At 39.3% G+C, this 24,448-nt stretch overlaps 1 protein-coding gene across 1 annotated transcript; it reads left to right on the forward strand.

Annotated features, from left to right (window-relative positions):
* Positions 1-201: 201 nt before the first annotated feature.
* LOC149015780 (acyl-CoA-binding domain-containing protein 2-like) lies at positions 202-18,919 on the forward strand. Its single transcript, XM_089155525.1, is given in 7 exon segments — positions 202-704; positions 7,562-7,667; positions 7,769-7,878; positions 10,205-10,296; positions 15,707-15,744; positions 15,747-15,806; positions 18,606-18,919. Coding segments are annotated over 7 exon segments (1,092 nt in total). The 3' UTR covers positions 18,789-18,919.
* The last annotated feature ends 5,529 nt before the right edge of the window (positions 18,920-24,448 follow it).

Here is a 24,448-nt window from a genome sequence, read left to right on the forward strand (position 1 = left end):
CACTGGGGCTTTTTAGGAAGCTTGTTCTTAGAATCTTAGGTGGCTCCGCAACACTCTGTCTTTATTCTTAGTTTTTTTTGGTCAAAAAAAAACCGCAACACTCTGTCATTGGTATGTTACGGGTCTAGGGTTTCTACTCTCTGGTCAGTCTTATCCGATTTCTACTGGTATCCTATCCGATTTCTTCAAAGTCCTGTGATCATGGGGGACTGGCAAGATCTTGCTCAATCAGTACTAATCGGTCTCGTTTCCTCATTCCTTGTTGCAAAGCTTATATCCATGGTCATTTCATTCAGAGATGACAACCTTAGGTTGACACGCGAAGAGCATACTCCGTCCATATCATTTGAAGCTGAATATGAGAAGCCTGATGCTGTCTTGGAAAATCCTAGTGCCGCCGCAGAAGAGAAGCTCTGTGCGGGTGAAGAAAATCAAGATATTACCGAGAACCCGAGCAAGGACAGCGAGAGTTATTTCGAAGAGGATGACGATGATGATGACGATTGGGAAGGAGTTGAGACTACGGAGCTTGATGAAGCATTTAGTGCTGCTTCGACTTTTGTTGCTGCTGCTGCTTATCGTTTATCACAGAAGGTCTCTACCGAGGTTCAATTGCAACTTTATGGTCTCTATAAGATCGCCACCGAGGGCCCTTGCAGCACACCACAACCCTCAGCCCTCAAAATGTCAGCTCGTGCTAAGTGGTATTTCTCTATGCTTGTTATTAGGTTCTCATTTTCAAGCATTCAACAACAATAAAAACAACATAGCTTTATATAACACAGTCTTATCCACGGAACATAATTTCGGCGAATTATTTCGCCCCCGGCGAAACGAGATTTGCCATTTTCGCCGGAAAATCGCTTATCCACGGAACATAATTTCGGCGAATTATTTCGCCCCCTGGCGAAACGAGATTTGCCATTTTCGCCGGAAAATCGGCGATTTTCCGGCGAGCTCACGAAATTCAGGCGAAAATTGCCGAAATCCATGCCGAGCCTGAAATACTTTGCCTGAAATACCTCAAGTCTTCAACAAAGATGCCGGCGTCGGCCAAGATGCTTGGATTTCAAGTCTGCAACTCCGGAAAATGTCGGCGAAATCTCCTCCGTCGTCCCCATCGGAGCTCTCTATTTGCTCAGCCTCTGGTTCTCAAACTCCGGCTACATCTACGGTGGCTGATACGAATATCCAAGTGTACCCTGTCCCTGATGAATAGTTTCAGATTCCAACCTGCAGAAAAAAGAAAGAAAAAGACAGCGATGAAATCATGAAACGCTAACCACTGATTATTATTGATTCTATTGAAGCCCTTCAGAACCGATTGATAAGAAAAGTAGAAAACCCAAGTAGCTAGGTATTCTTTGGAGAAACCTTCAAATGCTCCGCCTCACCAACTATTCTTTCATCCCTAATGGTCTTAGAATCCATTAACAGAGAGAACGGCATCGAAGCTATCAATTTTCTCTTACTCTCTTTTGGAAATCGTATGGGTTCGTCAAATGAAGAAGAAAATGGAGAAGAAAATGGCGACGAAATATGGGTTACTCTCACTCTCTCAGGTGGTGCTGACTGCTGAGAAAACTATGGATGCCTGAGCCCTGAGGCCGAGATATGGGTTACCTCCGAAATTTTATCGCCGATTCTCTGGCGAGATTTCGCCATATCGTTCCATGGTCTTATCCCAATTAAATGGGGTCAACGACATGGATCCCTACTCTCCAATCAGCGAAATCATGCAAGATACGAGGTCTGTATTCACTCACTACTTAATACTTATCGATGAATCATTTTAGGCTTCCCCTGCCTATTTTAGTTCCTTTCAACTTGATTCGAAGCACTCCTCTGCACTACCCAAAAAGTTTAAAAGATAGAAGTACACAAACAAAAATAAAAGGCTCTTTTTGTGCTGGAGATCCGTAAAGGCCTTGAAAAAAATTTGGCATGCCACTTCAAACAATTCTATAACTTGTCATGTATTAGAACTATTACTCCCAACTCTTAACTCTAATATGGCCATTCATAACTTTATCCTCCTTGGAGTTATATACATCCCTCTTATCTTCTTCAGTTATGCATAGTGTATCTATATATTGTATATAGGTATCAGCTAGATGACCAAGTTCGGTGGTTGGCTTGCTGCTTTCTTTTTAGACCTCTCCAATGCCATGGTCCCCTTGCTGACTAGGTAATTATGCAGATCAATGCCAATTAAGGTTTTGAAGGGCTTGGGGGTGAGGGTATGTATGTTAGGCCTTTGCTAGGCGAGGCTGGGCTTGGGTTTAGTTAAGCCTGGCCATTTGACACCTCACTTTATCTTACAAATAATTTCCTCCCTTATCTTGGGTTAATGTTATGAAGATTTTAATAGTTGTTCACCTGTGCTTTCCCCACAATTCTCTTTGCTTTCTTTTGGCAAATTTTACATTTTTGGTCCTCTACCTCCTTAGTTCTTGGCCATGCCCTAAAACTAGGTTTCTTGGTCTTAATGACTACTTCAACTTCATCAACATCAACAAGCCTCGTTATCTGACTGCAAATCTCTTTACGGGCATGATGGTTACTTTCCAATACTCTTCGAAAACCTTTAGCTACTTTTTAATAAGTTGTCCCATTAGACATTTTATTAGTGTCTTCCTGAAAGAGCAATAGTTGTAGACTAGTCACATTGGATAACCAGTCCATCATAAACTTCAAGGCTACAAAAAAAGTCAAACAATAGCAAGGAAGGCCTAGTTCCATCCTTAACTAATAAGGTGACACAAACTGACTATGAAACTAATATAACGAAAGAGAAACATAAAATAACAGAACAGAAGGTATATGTCCAATAACTAAGCTTTGTCTGACTCATTGCATCACATACTTAATTTCCTTGTTCAGCGACATTATCAGAATGAATGAATTTAAGGGATCTCCTTTAAGCTTCACCTCCTTTCTAAGGCCAATATCTCCCCTTTGTTTACAAAATTTTAATTAATTAATTCATTTATCATTTATCATTTTTAGGTACATATGTAGGACCACCAGTCTATGTTAAGTGGTTAGGCGCTTCCCTGGTATAATCTTACAGTTCTTATAGAGCAATCTGTTGGGCTTACTTGTTAGGAAGAAATGTATTTAGTTGAGTTTTTTTTTTTGGTAGAAAAATGTATTTAGTTGATAGAGTCCATATATTTTTTGTTTAATAAATGCTCCTCTTTAGATTTTCAAGAGAAGCATTCAACATTGTCTGATTTTAATGATTCAATTTCATTTTTCTTTATATCTTGGTGATTGAGTTTCTCTCAGTTGAATGTCTTTTTTGGTGATTGTTACTTGTTAGGATTTCAGAATTTGAAAGTGCTAGCTTCATCGAGTAATTTGATCTCTACAAATTCAAGATGTGATAGTTTTGAAACTTAAATTATCTTTAGAGTAAATTGACATGTGCTGTATCTTGTCTATTCTATTTTGGGTTTAACTTGATTTTTATTTTGTTGTCAAAGATGGACTGTATAGTCAGAATTTTGAAACCAAGTATATTGATTTCGTGATATATAGGCATATCCAAAGTGGCTGCTACTGTAGTAAACCTCTGCATTAGACTCAAACCTTGCAAACCTTTTACATAACTAGTTAGCTGTTCAGTGGTCCTAATTCGTTTTTTGGGGTATGTTGGATTCTATTAGGAATCTAATAAGAGTTTGTATAGGAGTTAAATTAGAGTTTTCATTCATGTAAACTTCTATTCCTTGTAATAGTCTACTTTCCACTTAATTATAAATAGAGGGCTTGAGATCATTGATCAATAAGCCATTCTGCCAAACATTGTATTTCTACATGGCATCAGAGCCTAAATTCGATTAGGTTGTTCTTCTATTTTTTCTATTTCTTCAAACCCATAAACCCACAGCAGATTACCTTTTTTCTCCAAAACCCTTCACAGTTTTTTCTTGTTCTTCTACAACCTAATTCTGCAACCATCGTTTGGCAGAAATTTTTTCCTTTTCAAACCCATCGCACCGCTGCACTATTGTTTCAGTTCCACCTCGAAGATCAGAGAAGAAAAAAAAAGGGAAAGAAGAAGAGAAGAAGAACCACAACCTGCTGCTGCTTCTTGCGATTAGAATCACAGAAAAAAAAGGGAAAGAAGAGAGAGAAGAAGAACCACAACCTGCTGCTGCTTCAGCTAGAGTTTGCATCGATCGCAAACCCTCACAAATCCATCGCAACCAATTTCTTTCTCTACATTACAGTGGGCTCGACCAAGAAGAAAAGGAAAGAAGAAGAGAAGAAAGAGAAGAAGAGAAGCCACCATCGCCTTCACCTTTGCTTCCGATTTTGGTCACAGCCTCTACCATCAAACCAGGTAACCCTTTCTAAATCCCGTCTCCCTTGTTAAGCTGGCCCTTCAAAAAACCCATTGAGCCATAATTTGTTCCCTAATTTTCTTTGGCCGAACCAGATTTGATTTTTTTCCAAATTCCCAAACCAAATTTAAACCATATTTTAAATCAAATTTACCAAACCAAACCAAACCATTACATATTTGGCTAAACCATATTATTATTATTATTTCTTCTAATCTACTATTTTGTTAGAAAAAAAAAAGAAGGGAAAAAGGAGATTTGATCATATCATTATTTGGCTATTGCATTCTGCGACGTTTTAGTTTTTTTTCAAAAGGTGAAGACTGAAGAACTGCAGACAATTTTTTCAACATGGCCACTATCGATGGTACTACTGCTCCCATTGTATCCGAATATTTTCCCACTCTTCATTCTCTTTTGGTAAGATTTGACGGCACAAATTACTTGATCTGGTCTCGATCTGCTTACCTGACTATTGCTGGAAGAGGACTAGTTGGATACATTACGGGCACCACTATCAAACCCACTACCGCAGGTGTTTTACAGGATAAATGGATATCAAATGACTCTCTTATTATGTCATTCCTTTTGAATTCCATGCATCCAAATATTGCCCGGGGTTACCTATTACTTGATACTGCAGCCCAAATCTGGAAGGCTACTACTGAAACATATGGACAGTTGGGGAATGATGCACAGGTTTATGAGCTACGAAAGAAGCTTCATGAGACTACCCAAAAGGAACTAACTGTGGCCCACTATTATGCTGAGTTGTGATCTCTTTGGCAAGAGTTGGATCATTATGGGGATTATCACCCCACTAATCCAGATGATGTGGCGACATATAAGAAGTACATTGATAAGATTCGAGTATATGGCTTCTTGGCAAGTTTAAACGTGGAGTACGATCAGATCAGAGTGCAAGTCTTAAGTCGTTCTCCCTTTCCTACACTAGAACAGTCTTATGCTCTTGTTCAGTATGAGGAAAGTCGTCGATTAGTCATGCTTCATACTCCTATTACGGAGAAATCAGCTTTACAGTCTGTTCGCACTAAATCTGATCCGGCTAAGGAGATTGTCAAGTGTGAGCACTGTCACAAACCATATCATACCAAGGAAAATTGTTGGAAACTGCATGGGAAGCCTGCTGATTTTGAGCAAAAACGAGCACAAAGACAGGGAAAACCAAAGGCTAATCTTTCTGAGACAGTTTCCACCACACCCTCTGCAGATGTTGGTTTTTCACAGGAGCAGTTGGCTACTCTGCGACGTATCCTGCAGTCTTCTACTGCTGGTACAGCCTCGACCACTGCTTCCTCTACTACCCCTACCAACTCCTACCATGCTACTTCAGGATCTGGTCCTAGGGAAGGAGATTGGACATGGTAAATGGACTTTATTTGCTCGAGCCGATTGGAGGATCTACTTCTGCTTTGACTACATCTTCTAATCCGGTCCATTCGGTAATATCAGACCTTCCTCAGTGGCACAGTAGGCTAGGTCATCCCCCTTTCAAATTTTGTCATTTTCTCTAGATTTGTTTTCCTGATACTTTCATCTTACCATTACAATTTCTTCCTTTCCTTTGTTTTCCCACGTGTAAAGCTACACGTGAGGGGGAGATTGAAGATGTCTACAATTCAATACCTTTCATGTAGACTTCCTTATGTAGAATTTGATCTTTGTTACCTTTGAAAGTTTGTCCCTTACCTTCACAATCTTCTACTTTGGAGATCTAACATTGCTATAGAGCTATCTTTTTGACTGTGCAGAACTTGATCTCTGTTAACCCTGGAGATTTGCCCCTTAACTTGACATCTTCCCTTCGGAGATCTAACCTTGTAAAAGATTTGTCGTTTGACCTTTGCAGAACTTGATCTCTATTACCTTTGGAGATTGTCACTTATCTTGACAAATTTTCTCCTACCTTTGGAGATTGTCCCTTGGCAAACTTTCCCTTTAAAGATCTAACATTGCTACAAATCAAAAGTTTCACTTTGGCTGTTTTACCCTAGCAATTGTTACCCCAAAAGTATATTTTCCCTCAGATTTGCGCAGAAATTTAGTCTTCTCAACATTTGAAGATTCTACCTTTTTTCTTGGGCGTTCTTCCTTGGAGACATAAAGTTGCAGTAAAGATGAGGACAAAGCAAATGGAAGTCTATAAGGCAGACGTAATCTATAAGTTTGAAGATCAAATTGCAGATGTTTACCTGGACAGATGTTTTATACTCTTTTGGTCAAGTTGGACATGTGTGATATCCATGCCTCAACTTGAGGGGGAGTGTTGGATTCTATTAGGAGTCTAATAAGAGTTTGTATAGGAGTTAAATTAGAGTTTGCATTCATGTAAACTTCTATTCCTTGTAATAGTCTACTTTCCACTTAATTATAAATAGAGGGCTTGAGATCATTGATCAATAAGCCATTCTGCCAAACATTGTATTTCTACAGGGTAAGCAGAGCGCAATAGATTAAATTGAGAATCCAGGGCTGTCCATCTAGAGGAGGCTAAAATGTTTTGGGCCTTATGGAAGTAATACTGAAATAGATTGGGTTGAAATGCAATTTAGCTTACCTAATATGTTGTAGATGCGGACAAACTTGCATTGCCATTTATGTTGAAAAGCCATAGTCCCCATTTTAGCTAAAAATGGACCTTTTAATCTTTCTTAAGACCAATAGACTTTGGACATGGTTTCCCTTTCTAATGCATCCTTTATAAAGAAACTTGCTGTGAACTTGCTGGAGTGGTTTTCTGGGAATTTTATATGTTTTGTTGCATTATCAGGGAATCAGGAGAACCTTTTTCAGATCCCTGTGTTTTCCAGTTAAATGTCTCTGGTTACTTCTATTCAAGGTTTAAGGGATAGTAATGGACCTGGATCATTCTCAGGTGATACAGATCCTGATCAGTGTAGCTACCTGTTCCAGGTTTCCGGAAAACTGGTATCTGATAGGGTGATCAAGACTGGGCATCCTTCAAAACATGCTGGTTTGTCTCTGTGTTCTGGTGAGCGTATTTGCTATTTACTTATAAAAATAGAAGAAGATGGCAGATGTATGTGGAAATTTGATTGCTTGACTGGTTCTGTAGTCATTTCCTTCTAATCCTTTTACATTGTATTGATTAACCAATGTTTTATTTTTATTATCAAGCTTACATGCTGAGTGACAGAGAAAAATGAATTTCTGGTGACATGTGCAAGGAATGCATGGCAGAGGTTGGGTGCTATGCCTCCAGAAGAAGCAATGCAGAAGTATATAATGATAGTTAGCGAGCTATATCCTTCTTGGGCAGCTGGATCTTCTGTTGTGGGTATCTGACAATTTAAATTTTAATGTATGTGGTGTCCTCTTTTTCAATATTTGTCTAAATTTTTAATTTTTCCTCCCATATGGCTGTGGATAAAAAGAAACATAAAGATGGAGGTGATGATGAATTTATTTCGGACACTAAAGGAGCAAGAACAATGGGCCCAGTTTTCAGCAGCTTTGTTCATGAGGAGGAGTCTGGAGTTGAATTGTAAGGTTCTTTAGCTCTTTCTTTTCTTTTCTTTTTTTTGGGGGGGGGGGGGATGAATAGGTTCCTTCTCTATTGGTTGTATGCTTGTTTAATTTTTAGTTATTTTGCATATAAAGGTTGGCTTGTGCAACTTCAGGGGGTTGTGTTATGTGCATATGGATCAATATATTTTTTTTCTTTCTATAAATGCCAGTGCTCGAGTTTACAACATTGGGTTCCCCAAAAGATATGGTTATTATATTTCTTCATTTACATACCTTAGCACCAATGGTTGGTGGACCACATTTGTAGCCCAAGGTCAAGGCATTGATACAGCCTTTCAGCAAAAATTGCTGGTCTAAGATTGCATAGGAAAATTGCCCCTCTAAGCTCTGCTTGTGCGGAAGCCTTTGGTACCAGGTTTGGCTGTTAGAGCCCGGGATGCAGGATGCAGGGAGGAAATAGAGTGGGGTAGTTACCATAACTGACTCATTTTGGGGGATAAATAAGGGTAAATAGTGAGAAGAGGGCATCAGTTATCTTGTGAATGTTTTGGGCAGCCCTTGGCAGAGGGCAGCATATGCTGCATGGGAGTACCATCAAAACCAGAGTTATCTTTTGTATTTTCTTGTATCTTTTATATATTGTTAGTCCAGAGAGGAGGCTTCCTATCAATGCCCTTTTTACATATCTTGATATATCTCTGGCGCCAAATTTACTTATGCTTATATTGCATAAAATAGAGTTTAGGATCGTTGTTATGCTTGTATTGTTTTGGAAATAGAGTTTAAGGTCATTATTAGGTACACAGAACAATGACCTCCTTGGACTTACTGCCTCTACATAGGAGGCTGCCACCACTGTGCTAGAAGCAAATCCACTTAGTGGTTGTTTAAATTGAATAATGCATGATAAATTTTAATATTTCCTATTGTTTTGTTTTCTCAAACTCCGAACTGCTGCAAAGCTACTAAGAACTTTTTTTGGGTTTTTTATTCATTGCACACAAAAATATTGGTGAATGAACTTATGAACCACAATTCCTGTATACAACTCTTCCCTGTTTGCATCATTCTCATCCTTCTTATAATGCAGTTAGGATTGTAATTTGAGTCTTGGAAATTTATCTTGGCCACGGGTGGGTTCTCTAGACCTTGTTCTTGTTACTTGTGTGTGTATTGATTGATGTACTAGGGCTAATTTATGAATCCATAAAATAAAATAGGGATAATGCTAGCGAAATAAATTATTATTTAAATTGAGTTTTGTGAATTAGATTAGTTTGATAGCTAGATATAATTATGTTTCAACTTTATTTACATTATTGAATGCATTTGAGTGATTATGATTCCCTTTATGAGTCAAATTAGGGATTTTAGAGTGCTTAGCCCCATCAGTTAGAGATGATTTGAGCAAAAATATTAATTTTTCTAGACGACTTGTTGCTGTTGGGAAGTTCTTGTGGTTGGTATCCATAATCCAACATGTGAGTTTAATTCCTTCTTCTCTTCTGTTATCTCGTTCTCTTGTCTTCCTCCCATGAAGATTGTTCTCATCTCTCATGTCTCCCCTTCTATTAATCTGATTTCTTTCCTTTTAACAATGCAGTTGCTTCCTTTATCTCAGATATATATAATCACACATTTGATTATTAGGCCTGCTTGCATCTGAGATCCTTCATCTGGAATTTCAGATTGCATCAATTCAATCTTTGACTTTTGACCTATCTGCCCTCATGCATCAATAGAAGGTGAAATTGGTTGAATAATGGAATAGCTAGCCTTGAAATTTTATTACACATCTACGTCTGACTGCATACACATTGGTATTTGGAGAAATGTTCTCTGTGGTTCTGAACTTGTATTAATTCTTTGTGAGGATCCACCGAAAGGTTCTATAGATGGATCACCTTTTCTATGTTGAATCACATGTGGACACGCTGAATATTATGCTACATTTCCATTTCTCTGCTCATCCTTTCCCCCCCTCCACATATATTGAACTTTTCTGCTACTAATACCAGTCATTAAATTCTTGTTTATGCTTCTTTTAGTTAAAAATATCCAGAAAGAAGGGATCTATTTCCCACAATGCTTTTTAGGGTTCAACTTATGATAACTGTCCATATTTGACGTCATGAACAGATTCAGCACATAGATTCCTAGGTTCTTTCCTTGCACGACTCTTCTAGCAAATCCATCTCATTTATTATTTTAGTAGCCAATATATTATATTCATGCTTTCGGTGGAGTCAGTAGGAATCTTTTGGAAATTTATTGATGCTTGTGTACATGTGAAAAGTTATATTTGACAAAAGATATTAATGGCAATCTTCTTAAATTCTCAGGAAGATGGAAGCAGTACATGTGAGTGCAAGGGAAGGAGAGATGAGTAGCTTGCTTAAACATATTGATGGTGGTGTTTCAGTTAATCTTAAAGGTTTGAACTTAACAATCTTCTTAGTCAATCATCAGATTCTCTCTCTTGATATGCTGTTGTTCTATCCCATGGGTTCTGGGTTACCCAAAAAAAAATAAAAATCCCATGGGTTCTTTTATATATTTATATGGCTAATGAGAATCTTTAAGTGTCAGATATTAATTCATATCCCTGTGATATCTACATTTGTGGACACAAATTTGTCCTTGTACATGATATTTTAATTCTCAGATTTTGCTTCTTTCTCTTGCATGGCTGGATGTAGCATCAAACTCATATCCCCATGATATCTACATTTGAGGACATGATTTCTCTTTGTGCATGTCATTTTAAAATGGTTCTGCTTCTTTCTTTTGCATGGTTGGATGTACAAAGGTAAGTGGTAAAATTTATGTGTGAACTGAGATTACTTGAAGTTACCTGGTGGCACTGGCAACATTCTGAAAATTGCATGAAACTGAAATTCGATGTTTAATTTGATTCCCTGCTAGAAATGCTTGTCCTTGTTTATGTTTGTTGTGTGCATGTCTGATATTGGTGTAGCTGAAGTGTGGATGTCTAGATTGATGAGTAAAAAAATAAAAAATATATTATATTAGAACTGAACACATTGGATGCTTTTTTTTAATGAAACAGTTAAAATATGTGATAAGTTGAGAGATATTTGAGATGTCATGGGCATGACATGACCAACAATAGTCTCTGAAATGCGCTAGTTTGGTATAAAATAATTCAATTTGGAAGCAGGCCTACATACTTCAGGAGAAGTGGGGAGAAAAGGCACGTGTGGCCTATGGGTAAAGGCTCATAGTCGAGTCTATTGGTGGAACAGGATTTATGTATCTGACAACATTTAGATGATGTTGACAGATACATCTTAGCATTGCCAAGATGTTGTGAATCTTGGCCATGTGCAGTTCCGAAGTTGCCTAGTGTAGTTTATTCCTATTTTCATTGTTGCTTGGTTGACAAGTTGTCTAATAGTTTCATTTTTAGTAGATTTGGGAGATCCTATGTAGTAGTCTATGCATATTTACTTTTTCTTTTTGCTATAAGTTAGTTTAGGAAAGTTTTTTCTAAACTAAGGGTAGTATGTAATCTATAAGTAAAGCATGATAGGGGAGAGTCTCATACATTGAGTTCTCGCCCTCTTTCTCCCTTTTGCCTTCTCCTTCTTCTCTTCTTCTTCTGCCAATTTTTTTTTTTATCCGTACGCTGATTACAGGCACTGAAATCCTAACAGATGCGATAAAGCTTGCTGAGTTGAGCTGAACGAACATGAGTGGTAAAGTTCAAAATTAAACCAGTGTGTTCAATCCCCTCCCTCCACCCCTGTACTCACTAGAAGAGAAATCTACAGTGACTGAATGTGAAGATGGATCCTTTTCGTCTCCTGATGGGTCTAACATGGCAACCATGAATCACATATGTTCTCAGTTAATACTAAACCCGACCCTGGAATACCTTGATAAACTGAGTGGCAATTAGAACCTTTGACATCTTATTTTTCTCTTCATAGTAAATTGTTCGAAAACTCTTACAGTTTTCACATACAACCACAAGAAGTCAGCCTTATCCCAAGTAATGGGGTTGGCTACATGGATTGTTGCTCTCAATCTGCCCCTTTTGAGGTCAAAAAAAGGGAAAATTACATGATTAGTTACTTTTGGGTTCCCCTTTACAAAAGTAGCCACTCAATGCTTTAATTAACAAAACTAGCTAAAACTGACTTTGGGTTTACTAAACTAAGACAGTGATCTTTCATCGCCTTTGGATATTTTTACCCCTAAGACTAACGATATTGACACATTAGACAACCATGAAAAGGGGGGGGGGGGGGGGGAGAGGTTGGGTTTCAGAAAGAAGATGATGGTTACCTAATATGTTGGTATGGTTAGTTTTAATGGTAAAAATATCCAAGGGGATAAAGAATCATTGTTTTGGTTAGTCTTGTAAACCCAAAGTCAGTTTTAGCTAGTTTTGTTAATTGAAACATTAAGTGGCCACTTTTGTACAGGGATTCCTGAAAGTAGCTAGTCATGTAATTTTCTCCACTTGATGCAAGTAGTGTAAAGATCTATACAATACTTGTCTTTCATCACTGTTTCTCCTATGGTTGATTTCGATGTAAGTCTCCATTTACCATGGCTTCTTTGCCACGCATGGGACCCCAGGTTGGAAATTGAATGTGGGAATATGGGAATTAAGTCTAAGAACTTGGACTTGATATGTTGCCCTATAATGTGCTGCAGCTCTGCATGATGCAAACGCGGTTTTGGCCCAAGACTCAAAACTTTGGCCAAGAGTGTATGACAAGAGAGCCCAGACCCAGCATTGCCAGCTGAGCACCAGCCAGCCTCATTACATGGCCAGGTTCACTCCCCTGCATTGTGGAGAAGTAGATCCCACATGGCCCTTTGAGTTCTCTTGAATAATAAGTTAGACTAGATCTTTAATTTTTCTTCTTTAGTCTTTTCGTATTCTTTGGTGTTTTTAGTGTCTTTTTTAACTTATTAGATTAGGACAGTCCAAGACTAATGTCTTAAGTAGTTATTTTTCTAGGATTTGTTATCTGTCACTTACTGTTTATGAATTTTAGGTTTGTGGAAGTTCTAAGTCTTCATATCATTTCACGGGAAGTCATAACTTCAACGGTCCTTTTTCCTTTTTTAAAAACCATCAAACACAATGACATAAGGATGAATTTGACTTATCATTGGATTACAAATAAATTGATTCTTCTGGAGTTTTCCAATAATAGTTGTGTGAGCAACTATGCTCAATGTGGGAGCCTTGTGCCCTGGGTACAGCGTTCCTTTTTATGTCGTGTAAGTGACTTCCTTATACGTGGAGTCTTTGTTCCCCCTTCCCTAGCTTCTCTCCCTCTTCTACGCTCTTTTTCTCCCATATCTTCTTTTCCTGTCAACCTAACTTCTCATCAACTTACACCATCATCCATTAAACTGTCTTAACATGTCATCATCTCCATCACCTGCGGTTACCTTTTTCCCTTCTTTGTTTCTATTTTTTAACCCCCTTATACATAATAAGTCTGTTAGCAACTTGGTATCCATTATTTTTCAGATCTGATGCTCTGGGTGGGATTGTAATATCGATGCCTTGGTGGCCAGATCTATGTTGAAGCAGTCCTCTTCCCCTCTCCTTTTTTACATCTTCTCTTCTTCCTCTCCCTCTCAATCTCATTCCTTTCATGATGCCTCCTCACATACTTGTCTCTTCTATCTTCTTCTGCAAGACTACAACCCTCCTAGCTATCTCCTCTACATCTTCTTCAACCTCCTGCCCCTCTCCATTACACCTGCAACTCAAACTTAATATTTCATATTCCATTCTCTTAGATTGCTTTACAGCCCTTAAACCTAGCCTCTTCTATTCCCCATCTTTTGAACAACAGTCACTAGCCCCTTCCTTATCCCTCAAAATCATGATCAGTTTTGAACTCAGCTTTTTTTTTTTTTATGCTAAATAAGCAATATATTCTATTAGTTAAGGCAACAACTACATAGTTTGGTTGTATCTATTACAACCACATTGTTGTGATAGTCTAGTGCAGATGCATATGCTATATGGTTAAACCATTGTTGGAGCATTGGCTGGCTACAACCACTAAGCTGAGAGTCTTTAATATTACATATTATGTTAACCAAAATTAGGACATATGCTATTGGCCAATTGTTGTGATTCCGTGATGAGAGAAGGTGTAGCACATTCTTGTCATCACAGCAGATTTCATCCAGTAAGATATTCCTTTTCTGTGCTTGATCCAAACCATCCTTGATCCCAACTAGTATGGCCTCTTCTACCTTTCCTTCCCCTATTCCTCTAGTGCTAGCATAACTTAGTCTTCCTTTCGCAAAAAGGCCAATGCTCCATCCAGTGCTATTTAAATTTGCGTTATGTACCCCTGCACATATCAAGAAAGACAACTGACTCATATTAGTTAAAATTCTACAAATACAAGTGTTTGGTTTATCAGTTATGACACTGGTCTCACTATTTGAGGCATCTTGATAATCAAGAAAAAATAAATTTAAGTCTTGGATCCACCTAGCTGTGTTGTGTAACACTTTGCTTGGGTTGGGATTGATTTTATTATTCCTTTCCTTCCATACAAAATAACATGTTATTATGAAAACTGATGCCATCCATTGTTGTGTATCTTTTCCAAACCTAGGATTTAGAATAAAAGAGATGCAGAAATCCATAATAGACCCTTGTGTTAGTCTTTCAGTCCTTAAACCTAGGGGTCCAGCAGCCCATATTCTTTTTGTTCAGTCACAGGACATGAAAATATGCCCTACAGACTCCACATTTTTTCCACACATCTCACATATATGGTTCATCGGTATCCATTTAGTGAGAATTTCTTTCACTGGAAGCCCTGCATTTAACAGGCGCCAAAAGAACAATTTAAATTTGGGGTAAAGGGGCAGTCTCCAAAAAAAGGTCCACCATCTTTTAAGAGAGTGGGATCCTGGCAATTCTCTTCTTTGTAATAGGGATTTCCTTGCCAATTTGACAGAGAACTCCCCATTACTAGAAATAAGAGCCCTCCACTCATCCTGTTCATTATTCAAAACTAGATTGGAAATGCTATAAACTTGGGAAGGTTGAGGAAAGATTAACTCCCTGTTTTGATGGTTGACTGCCACTTGTTCAATTGACGCACTTCTTGCCCACAGATCTGTGTTTGGTGTTAGGTACGATCGATCCATTGGTTCTTTTATCCATGGATCAAATCAGAATGATGTAGTCCTTCCATTTCCTACTTTCCTCCAGACCATTTTTTCGAGGGTAGGTAAGGTTTCATAGATGCTGTTCCAAGTCCAAGAGCCCTTTTTCTTCAAGACCTTGGGATCGAAAGGTGTGGTATTTGGGAAATATCTCGCCTTCAGTATCTACACCCACAATGCTTCAGGATTTTTGAGAATTCTCCATCCTTGTTTTAGGAGCAATGCATTATTGATATCTTTCATTTTCTGAAAACCCAAGCCACCCTTCTCTTTTTGTTGACAGCATCGATCCCATGAGATTAGCCTTAGTTGCTTCTCCTTTGCTGGATTCCCTAACCAAAAGTTTTGAACTCAGCTGTTCACCTCCCAATGGCCTGCAACTACTCTCTTCATCCAAGATTAGAATGTGATATTGAAATCTTGTCTTCCACTTATATCCTCTTCTTAACCTCACTAGAAATTAGATCCGATCTTTCTATTACATATCTGAACTTTCTGCTTGAACCCTTTTGCTTCTTAGTACTTTTTATTGACATACTACATTCAAGATGCTTCTCAAGTATCCATCAGAGACAAGAATCTGAGAAGTGATTAAACATTTATATTCCTCCAAATTTTCATTTTTCCTTGACATGTCCCAATTGATCTGCTTGCAGATAGTGAGGGCCGGACCCCTCTGCATTGGGCTGTTGATTGGGGGGGCATCACAACATTGTGGAGCTGCTTGTTAGCAGGAATGCTGATGTAAATATGAAGGTAAAAGTCAATGACACTTCTACGTAGTTTAGATATTATTATTATTATTTTCTTTCTCATTTGTTTTTCTTTACGTGCAGTGTTTTACTGTTTACATTCTCTGAATTGTTGTCCCCCGAACCCCACCTATTCCCCCCACCCCAAAAAAAAGAAAGTGATTCTAGAATTTTTTTTTTTGGATGAATAAATAAATAATTAAGGGGAAACGCGGGGGGGGGGGGGGAAGAGCAACCAGTCAAGGAGACGGCTGGATAGAGGAATTGAGACTCTAGGAACTGACAATCAGCCTATTCCTTGGAGAATCAGAGACAGGGGGATGGGGCATAGAGATAAGCCTAGAAGAAACATAAAAATAGATGTCTTTCCAAATCGAGCTACAGGAACGGGATTTGGAAGTTCATCTTCTCATGTTGCGCTCCCACCATAAATGGTGAATAGTTGCAGCAAAGACAAGCTTACCTACTAGATCGCAAATCGTGGAGCCAGAGAACATTCTTAGGATCCACTTCCAATCTCGAGCAAAACCAAAAGACCGTTTTGATCTAGGCCAAATGGAAGCAAGGGCTAAAGTCCAGATGGAACTAGAGAAGGGGCAAGTGAAGAAAAGGTGGTCAAGGTCCTCAATACTGTTCCAACAAAGGGTACAGTTGGGGTTGGCGGGGATGTGGCGGCTAATAAGAAAAGCTTATGTGGGAAGGGCCAAGTTGAGGGATCTCCAAAGGGTGAGGGAGTGGCGAGGGGATCTAATGAGATTCCAAGCAGAGGCGATAGAAAAGGTTTTGGTATGGGAGGGGGTCCACAAGGTAATGTCGGAGGTGGAGGGGGAGAGGGGAGGGAGGGAGCGCCAGATTTGTGTGAGACAGGGGTGGGGAGAAGGGGACCAAGAGCCATTTGAAATGAAAGAGGAAAGGTTTTTTTGTTTACATTTGCATTTTGGCAATTTCTTCACCTTCTTGGGGTTCATTATTAGGTTTTAACATTATCAAAAGCATGGTTTAAGCAAAAACGTGATGTGGGATTTTTGGCTGGGTTTCAATAAACTCCTTGTGTTGGCATCATATTGCTCCTCTTATTTTGGTGTCCTTAGCCCTTCTTTGAATATGACCATACCACCTTAAATGTCTTTCTCAAAGTTAATCATTAAGGGCAACTCCAGCTCTTATATGTTAGCTTTTGTTTTTGTTTTGTTGTTGTTATTTAATTTTCTTTCTTTCTTTCTCTTCCTATTTTATAATCTTGTTTTCCCATATGCTGTACTCAAAGCTTATCGATATGACACTTCTTGCTCGACAGTCTGCTTGATACCCCATGGTCAGTCAAACAGCAGTACTTTCCTTTGAGCTTTAGAGGAATATAGCAATTCTTTTTGAAACACCTGCCGCTGTCAGCTTCTTATTTATGATTGACCCAAGTATCTAAAGTATTTACTTTGCGGTATTTCTCATTCCTTAATCTGTGCCATATTAATATTCTCAGAGTTTGACTAAAATTACACTTCTTATGCTCCTTTTTTCTATTTGTCTCCAAGCATTGTTTCCAAGTTTCATCTCCAAAGTTGTCATTTAGGGCTAGTCCTTTCTTTTGTCTTATCTACCAAAGCAATATCATTTGGTTAAGAGCATAAACCTTGGAACATCATCCTGAATTCTCTTGGTTAAATCATCTTGAAGTACAAAAATGTAAGTGCTTAAGGCTGAATCTTGGTGTAATCCAATTGTATTTGGAAGTTTCTTGTCCCGATCTCCAACTGATCTCACACCAGTTACCACATTCTCATGCATATCTTTAATGACATCCACATAATTGGCATCCCTTTCTTCACAAGGACTTGTTGAATTAGATCTCCAGGGACGCCATTAGATTAAACAATTCTATATAATTTTATTTGTGAGACTTTGTGAATGATAAGCTGCGCCCTACCCTTTTTGTGTTTCTGCTTCTCTTCCCCCCCCCCCCCCCCGCCTTATCGGTTTAGTCCCAAAGCAACCGGTTTCTGTTCTCTTTCTTCCACCACAAGCTCAGCTGAAATCAGCATCAATATCTACTGTGATTTTCGAGAAATAATTTGGATGTGTCTATAGAGCTTCAGAAGACTGCAGTAGAAGTTAAGAAATGATTCAAAGCTATGCAAAATTACTGGAGGCAAAAACTTTTGTTTACTCTAACTCGATTATTTGCTGTTTTTTTTGTAAAAGAATCAGTTCAGATGCAAGCTTGTGTCTTGGAGTTGGATCCAGTTGGATCTTAGGATTGAGGTACTTTTGTATGGATCCACCTACTAGCAGGGGTATGTAGGCAGATATATGTAGAAAAGTTAGTTATCTGGATGCAGCTTGCATCTAATTATTCGCACCTGGTTTTGAAAGTAGCAGTCAAAGTCATCTTGGTAGTAACCCTACCTTCCTTCCGGCTCTCTCTCAGTCTTGTTCTCTGTAGGAGATCTTGGACACTTCCAACTTTGGGGCACCATTTTATGATGTTCTTTCCTTCATCTGGTTGTCCTTGCTATCTCCTATTACACGGTGTTTGGGCACCACTAGGGAGCAAGGGTATAAAAGGAATATCTGCCAGTACCCCAAAGGGTGAAAAAGATTAGAAGCAGTTGAATAACATTTAATGGAGAAGGCTGACCTGCTATATGTAAAATCCTCTTGCCTTTTTAATGATATGCATTTTTCAGGTTGCAGTCTTTCACCTTTTATGTTCATTATGTTATATTTTTATGTTAGTAACTTAAAAGCAAACTTTGCAAATATTATGGTTCTTATTGCTTTTGGTTCTGTTTTCATTTCATTCTAGGATGATGAGGGTCAAACTCCATTGCATTATGCGGCAGTTTGTGATCGAGAAGCAATTGCTGAGTATCTGGTGAAGCATAATGCAGACATCAATGTGAAAGACAATGATGGCTGCTCCCCTTGTGATCTATGTGATTCAAACTGGCCTTGGATGCCCTCTTCATCTGGGAAAAAAATTGGTTGATGGGTTGCTTTTTTTATCTCAATCCTGGAAAAATTCAGCAAAACCTGCTGTATGCATATAACCCAGGGACATACTGTGTTAATACAAGTGCAGCCTGCTTTTTATATCCTCTTCCTTTCCAACCCCCAACCCCCCCCCCCCTTCAAAAAAAAAATACTAAAAAAGTAGCAGGAAAAGAGAACCTAAGTCTCCTGTCCTGGCTCTCTTTTAGAATTTAGGTCTAAAATGTAATGCGTACTCATTTGTTAATTTGTATACATTGGGGATTCTGACATTACTTTTATTGACTATAAAACCAAGGTTTGAACAATGTTAGACGTGTTTGAAGTGGTGAATATGGGGTCCATCATCAATTTAATAACATGAATGTGCAACGAATAATTTTGTGGACAATCAACTTCTCCCATTCAGCAAGTGCATTAATTGTATCTCAGCCTTGCTGTATTGGGTCTAAGGAATTTTAGTGTACTAAGAAATGGTAAGGGATGACATTGGCCCTAAGGTTACTGTATAAAAGTGGAGTGGAAAAAAGTAAATTTTTTTATACAAATTCAAATTCTGGTTTGTTTAGTTCAATGGGGGGGGGGGGGGGTTGCTGAAAAAGGTAAATTTTTTTATACAATTTCAAATTCTGGTTTGTTTAGTTCAGTGGGGTTTTATCAGTGTACGTGACATGGAACCCCCCAATGAGTCGATACTTCCCTTTTATCGGTGATATATCGCTGATGGTTGACTTTTTGCCTGGAAATCGTGGATGCTTCCCTAACGATGGTAAATTCATCTGCAAGCAAAGAGACGAGCACCTGAACCGCTTCTGTAAACAGAGATAGAGAGGCAAAAATGAGTATTAGATAGAGAAAATGAAGAAGCAAAGAATTGATCAACTTTGGCCAATCATTCTCTCTTTGGATTTATGTATATCACTACAACTAGAGAACACCTGGAGCAGCAACCGTGCTTCCAGAACTTGAAGAAGCCATCAGTCGTCGAACAAATTCAAACAACAATGAGACAAGGAAGTGGAATAAACAGGAAAGAAAGAGATCAAGGCAGAGGGAGGGAGCTTTAAGCCTTTAACAACCAGAAAAAAGACAGCACACACTGCCTTCTGTGACAAGAATAGCAGCAGTAGCAGAAGATAAAGAAGAGACCGGGTCTTTGCGAGTGAACTCTGAAATGCTTAGGGATGCAGAAGCCCTTCCGTCGAAGCCCTTCATCCCCTGTACTCATGGTACCTTGTGTCAGTGATTTATCGCCGACACTGGGCGAAATTTCGAGGTGTCACTCGGGGGCGACACGATATCCCCAGCGACACCGACTTAACATTAAGTCAACGATATGTCGCCGATTTCCTGCGATATATCGCCGACAGTTGAAAACTTGACCTGTGTCGATCCACCAACCGTTTGACAACCACCGTTGGTGATATTGCAGAGGTCGAGATAGGGAGGGAGAGGCACACAGACAGACAGGAGGGTTCATTGCGTGCTTCAGCCCCTTGATCAAACACGAATTCTTCTCAGACCGAAGCCATGGATGGCTTCCACCCCAACCCAAACCCCTCCACGGCTTTGAAAAAAAACGCAAAAACCCTGACTCTCCATCCAGGTCCTCTCCCATTCCAGATCCGATCCCAAAAAGTGAAACCCCAGGTGACGATCACAACGCCACCATCCACCGCCAAGACGACCTCAAAAAAACAGCCACCGGAGGAGGAGGAGATCGAGTGGTTTGGGATGGCTGACGGCGAGTATCCCTGGGAAGGAGAGAAAGTTGCCACCGGAGGAGAAGGAGGAGATCAAGTGGTTTGGATGACTGACAGCGAGTATCCCTGAGAAGTAGAGAAAGTTGCCACCGGAGGAGAAGGAGGAGATCCTGACGGTGATTAACCCAGAAAGGAGAGAGTTACAGATAAACCGTGGAACTGTAGAAGACTGAACTGAAGACGGTTTTAGTATTTAGGTTTTAAAAAATTTAACATTTAGGTTTTAAAAAATCCGGCGACTTTTGGCGACATGTTGCCGTGTCGCCAAGGTCCGACACGGTGACACGAGCCGACATGTCGAACCTTGCCTGTACTGTGCATTTCATCAAACCCTTGTCCTTGGAGACTTGACAAGGGTAAGCGCAAGAGCAGTTATAACAACAACAACGACTTTCTTTCTTCTTCTCTCTGCAACCCAGTCTCTTTCCAGCCAAAACCCACAATGCCTAGTTCTTTTGCCACCTCTGCATATCTCCAGCTGCTTCTATACTCAAAAAGTCAAGCGAGATGTCGCCTGTGTCGCCAGGCACTGACATGGCGACACCAGGCGACATGTCGGACCTTGGGTTCTATAAAGCAGACTTGGAAATGACAAAAGTAAGTCATATTTTTAACTTTTTCGCATAACTCTTTCTTTTCTTTTTATTTTTTATTTTTTATTTCTTTTAAAAAAAATTTAATTTTCCATTCCACTATTTAGTGGATTTCACCAGTTTATTTTTCCATCTCCTTTTATCTTACAAACGAATGAAGGGTTAGTAATATGAAAGATTCGTGTAATTGGAAAGTTTTGATGTAGTCCATCTCCAAACGAAGTTGATGACACCAATGGCAACGACTAGGGCATTCTTCCACGGGTTAAGGGGATTTATTATTTTGGACCTGAGTTTTATTAAGTTAGTTTATATACACCTGCTAAATTCTTCGGTAGCAGATATATGAAGTTATATGCTAGTGTGCTCTTCACTAAGTGGATTTTTTTTTTTAAATAAAAAATAAACTTTCATTGATTAATCATGACAGATACATATATCCTACATGCTTACCTTAAACCAAGTTTTTGTACCAGTAGAACCTGAAACCTGGGTGCTTACTGTCAGACCATTAAAGGTAAATCAAATGGGTTGAGACGTAAAAGGAGAAAAAGCAGTCTCCATGGTGTTAGATGGTTACAAAGGTTAAATCTGAAGAATCCGGATCAGCGACCCCGTTGGGGAGGACAAAGACGGCTTACCACCACAAAATACAGAGGGGCCCGAGGTGGTGATGGGAGTGTTTTTTTTTTTTTTTTATTTTCAGGTGTGGGGCCCACCATTTTGTGGTGGAGAAACCGTCGGGCCGTCGGGGGTGATGATCCGGATTCAAATATGAAGGCCAAGCGTGCTTTGGTTTAGATAATAGATCAAGAACCATATTCTCTTTGCACCAAACTTGATGTATTGGGTGCTCATAAAGCTGCACCTGATCTACAACAAATTGCAAGCAGTCTATCATCATGCCACCCAAAATGTCAACTGTAAATGTACTTTCTATACAGAAGCAGCCCTACCCAACCTGTTCTTTCTAGTTGTTGACTAAGAGGTGCCGATCAATATGGACTCAACAACCCTTTGATAGTCCTACGAGTGATGACATTTACTCCCAGACAAGATTAAAAATTCTACCCAAAAAAAAAAGAAGACAAGATTAAGAATTTGGGATGTACTCTTTTAATAATATATATTTCAAACAAATATAAACTAAAGGCGAATTAAATAAACAAGTCAAAATTAGTTTCCCACCGAGGCAACAAAATTTAATGGGGTTAAATCATGAAATCGGAAGATACAAGAAAGAAAATGTAAGTCCCCTCCTCCCCACCACACATATATTCTGAAACGGAAGGAAGATGAGGAAGCATGAACTTGACAATTGCTACACCGACGAACATATTCCATAGTAGCTTGTTGGATCTTAGGCCAATATAACCCAAGTCTCAGGATTTTGTGTGCCAGGGCTCGTCCACCCATGTGAGCGCCACAAATTCCTTCACGTACTTCGGCCAGAGCCGACTCCGCTCCTTCGGGACCGAAACATCCCAGAAGGGGTCCAGAATAAGATCTTTTGTACAACCTTCCGTTTTGCATAATATCCCGTTGATCGTACTCTGACTAATCTCGCCTCTTTTGGATCCTCCGGATCATCTCTCAAATATTCAACTATTGGATCCCTCCAGCAACGCTCTGCTTCAATATAGGAAATTTCTTTCTCGTGATAACTCGGAAATGTTATCTCTTCAATGTAGACTGAAGGGTCTAAATTCTTCTCTTTGGCATTGGCTAATCTGATAGCTCATCTGCCACTGTATTTTCTGTCCTTGGAATCTGACATATGTTCAAATTCCTGAATTCTTTTTGAAATGCTTGCACAATCTCTTGGTATTTCTGCAAGCAAGGCTCTTTAATACCATACTCACCCTAAACTTGATTGACAATAAGCTGAGAGTCACTATAAATAGTTACATCTGCTACTGCCAATGCTTTTGACAATCTTAGTCTAACTATCAGAGCTTCATAATCTGCTTCATTATTGCTAGCTTCGAATGCAAATCTCAATGCATATCGAATGATAAATCCTGCTAGACTCTTCAAGAGAATTCCAGCCCCTGCTCCGTCTTTATTACTCGAACCATCCACATATACTTCCCAAATGGTTGGTATAGTGGGCTCTTCAACAATGTTCTCCATTGGTGCAGTAGTTTCTACTACAAAATCGGCTAGTGCCTGAGGTTTGATTGCCGTTCTAGGCTTAAAGCTTACTTGGAACTCGCTGAGTTCAACTGACTAGGCCACCATCCTTCCAGACAAATCAAGTTTATGAAGAACTTTACTAAAAGGGAAAGTTGTAAATACCTCTATTGAGTGAGCCTGAAAGTAAGGCCGTAGCTTCCTAGCTACTGTCATGAGAGCTAGAGCCTGCTTCTCGATCTGAGAATACTGCGTCTCCGCATCAAGTAACACGTGGCTGAGATAATAAATTGGCCATTGCTTCTTATCCTTCTCGCGAACGAGTACCGCATTGACGCCGAAAGGGATGCTGCTAAATATAGCTATAAAACTTCTCCCTTTTCGGGTCGAGATAAAAGCGGTGGTCTTCCCAGTGTTTCCTTTAATTCTTCGAAAGCTTTCTGGCACCCTTCAGTCCAATTCGCTTCCTTATTGCCCCTCAAATCTTTGAGTGCTTTGAAGAAAGGTAGACACTTTTCTCTCGATTTTGAGATGAAACGGTTCAGAGCATCTATTCTCCCCGTCAAGCACTGCACATCTCGAACAGTTTTTGGGGCTTCCATATCAATTAAAGCTTGTATTTTGGCTGGATTAGCCTCTATACCCCTCTGTGATACCATGAAGCCTAAGAATTTGTCTGAAGATACTCCAAAGGCACATTTCTCCGGATTCAACTTCATTTGATACTTTCGTAGTACTGAGATTTGAGAATACCTCTGTTAAATCTGCGATATGCTTTGCCCTTGCAATGCTTTTTACTAGCATATCGTTAACATAAGCTTCGACATTTTTCCCGATTAAGTCTTTGAATATCTTGTTGACGGCCCTCTAATATGTAGCTCCCTGCATTTTTTAGGCCAAATGGCATGACTTTATAATAAAAGCTTTCACGATCGGTCATGAAAGCCGTAAATTTTTCATCCTCCTTATTCATGAGGATTTGATTATACCCTGAGTAGGCATCCATGAAACTCAAAGTTTCATATCCCGCAGTTGCATCTATCAAGAGGTCAATCCTGGGCAACGGATAGCAATCTTTAGGACAAACCTTGTTGAGGTAGGTCTAATCTGTACACATCCTCCACTTCCCATTCGCCTTCTTGACCATTACCACGTTGGCTAACCAAGTT

The sequence above is a fragment of the Hakea prostrata genome, chromosome 5 (assembly GCF_041222555.1).
Source record: "Hakea prostrata isolate BN-2017 chromosome 5, UWA_Hpros_2, whole genome shotgun sequence".
NCBI lineage: Eukaryota > Viridiplantae > Streptophyta > Magnoliopsida > Proteales > Proteaceae > Hakea > Hakea prostrata.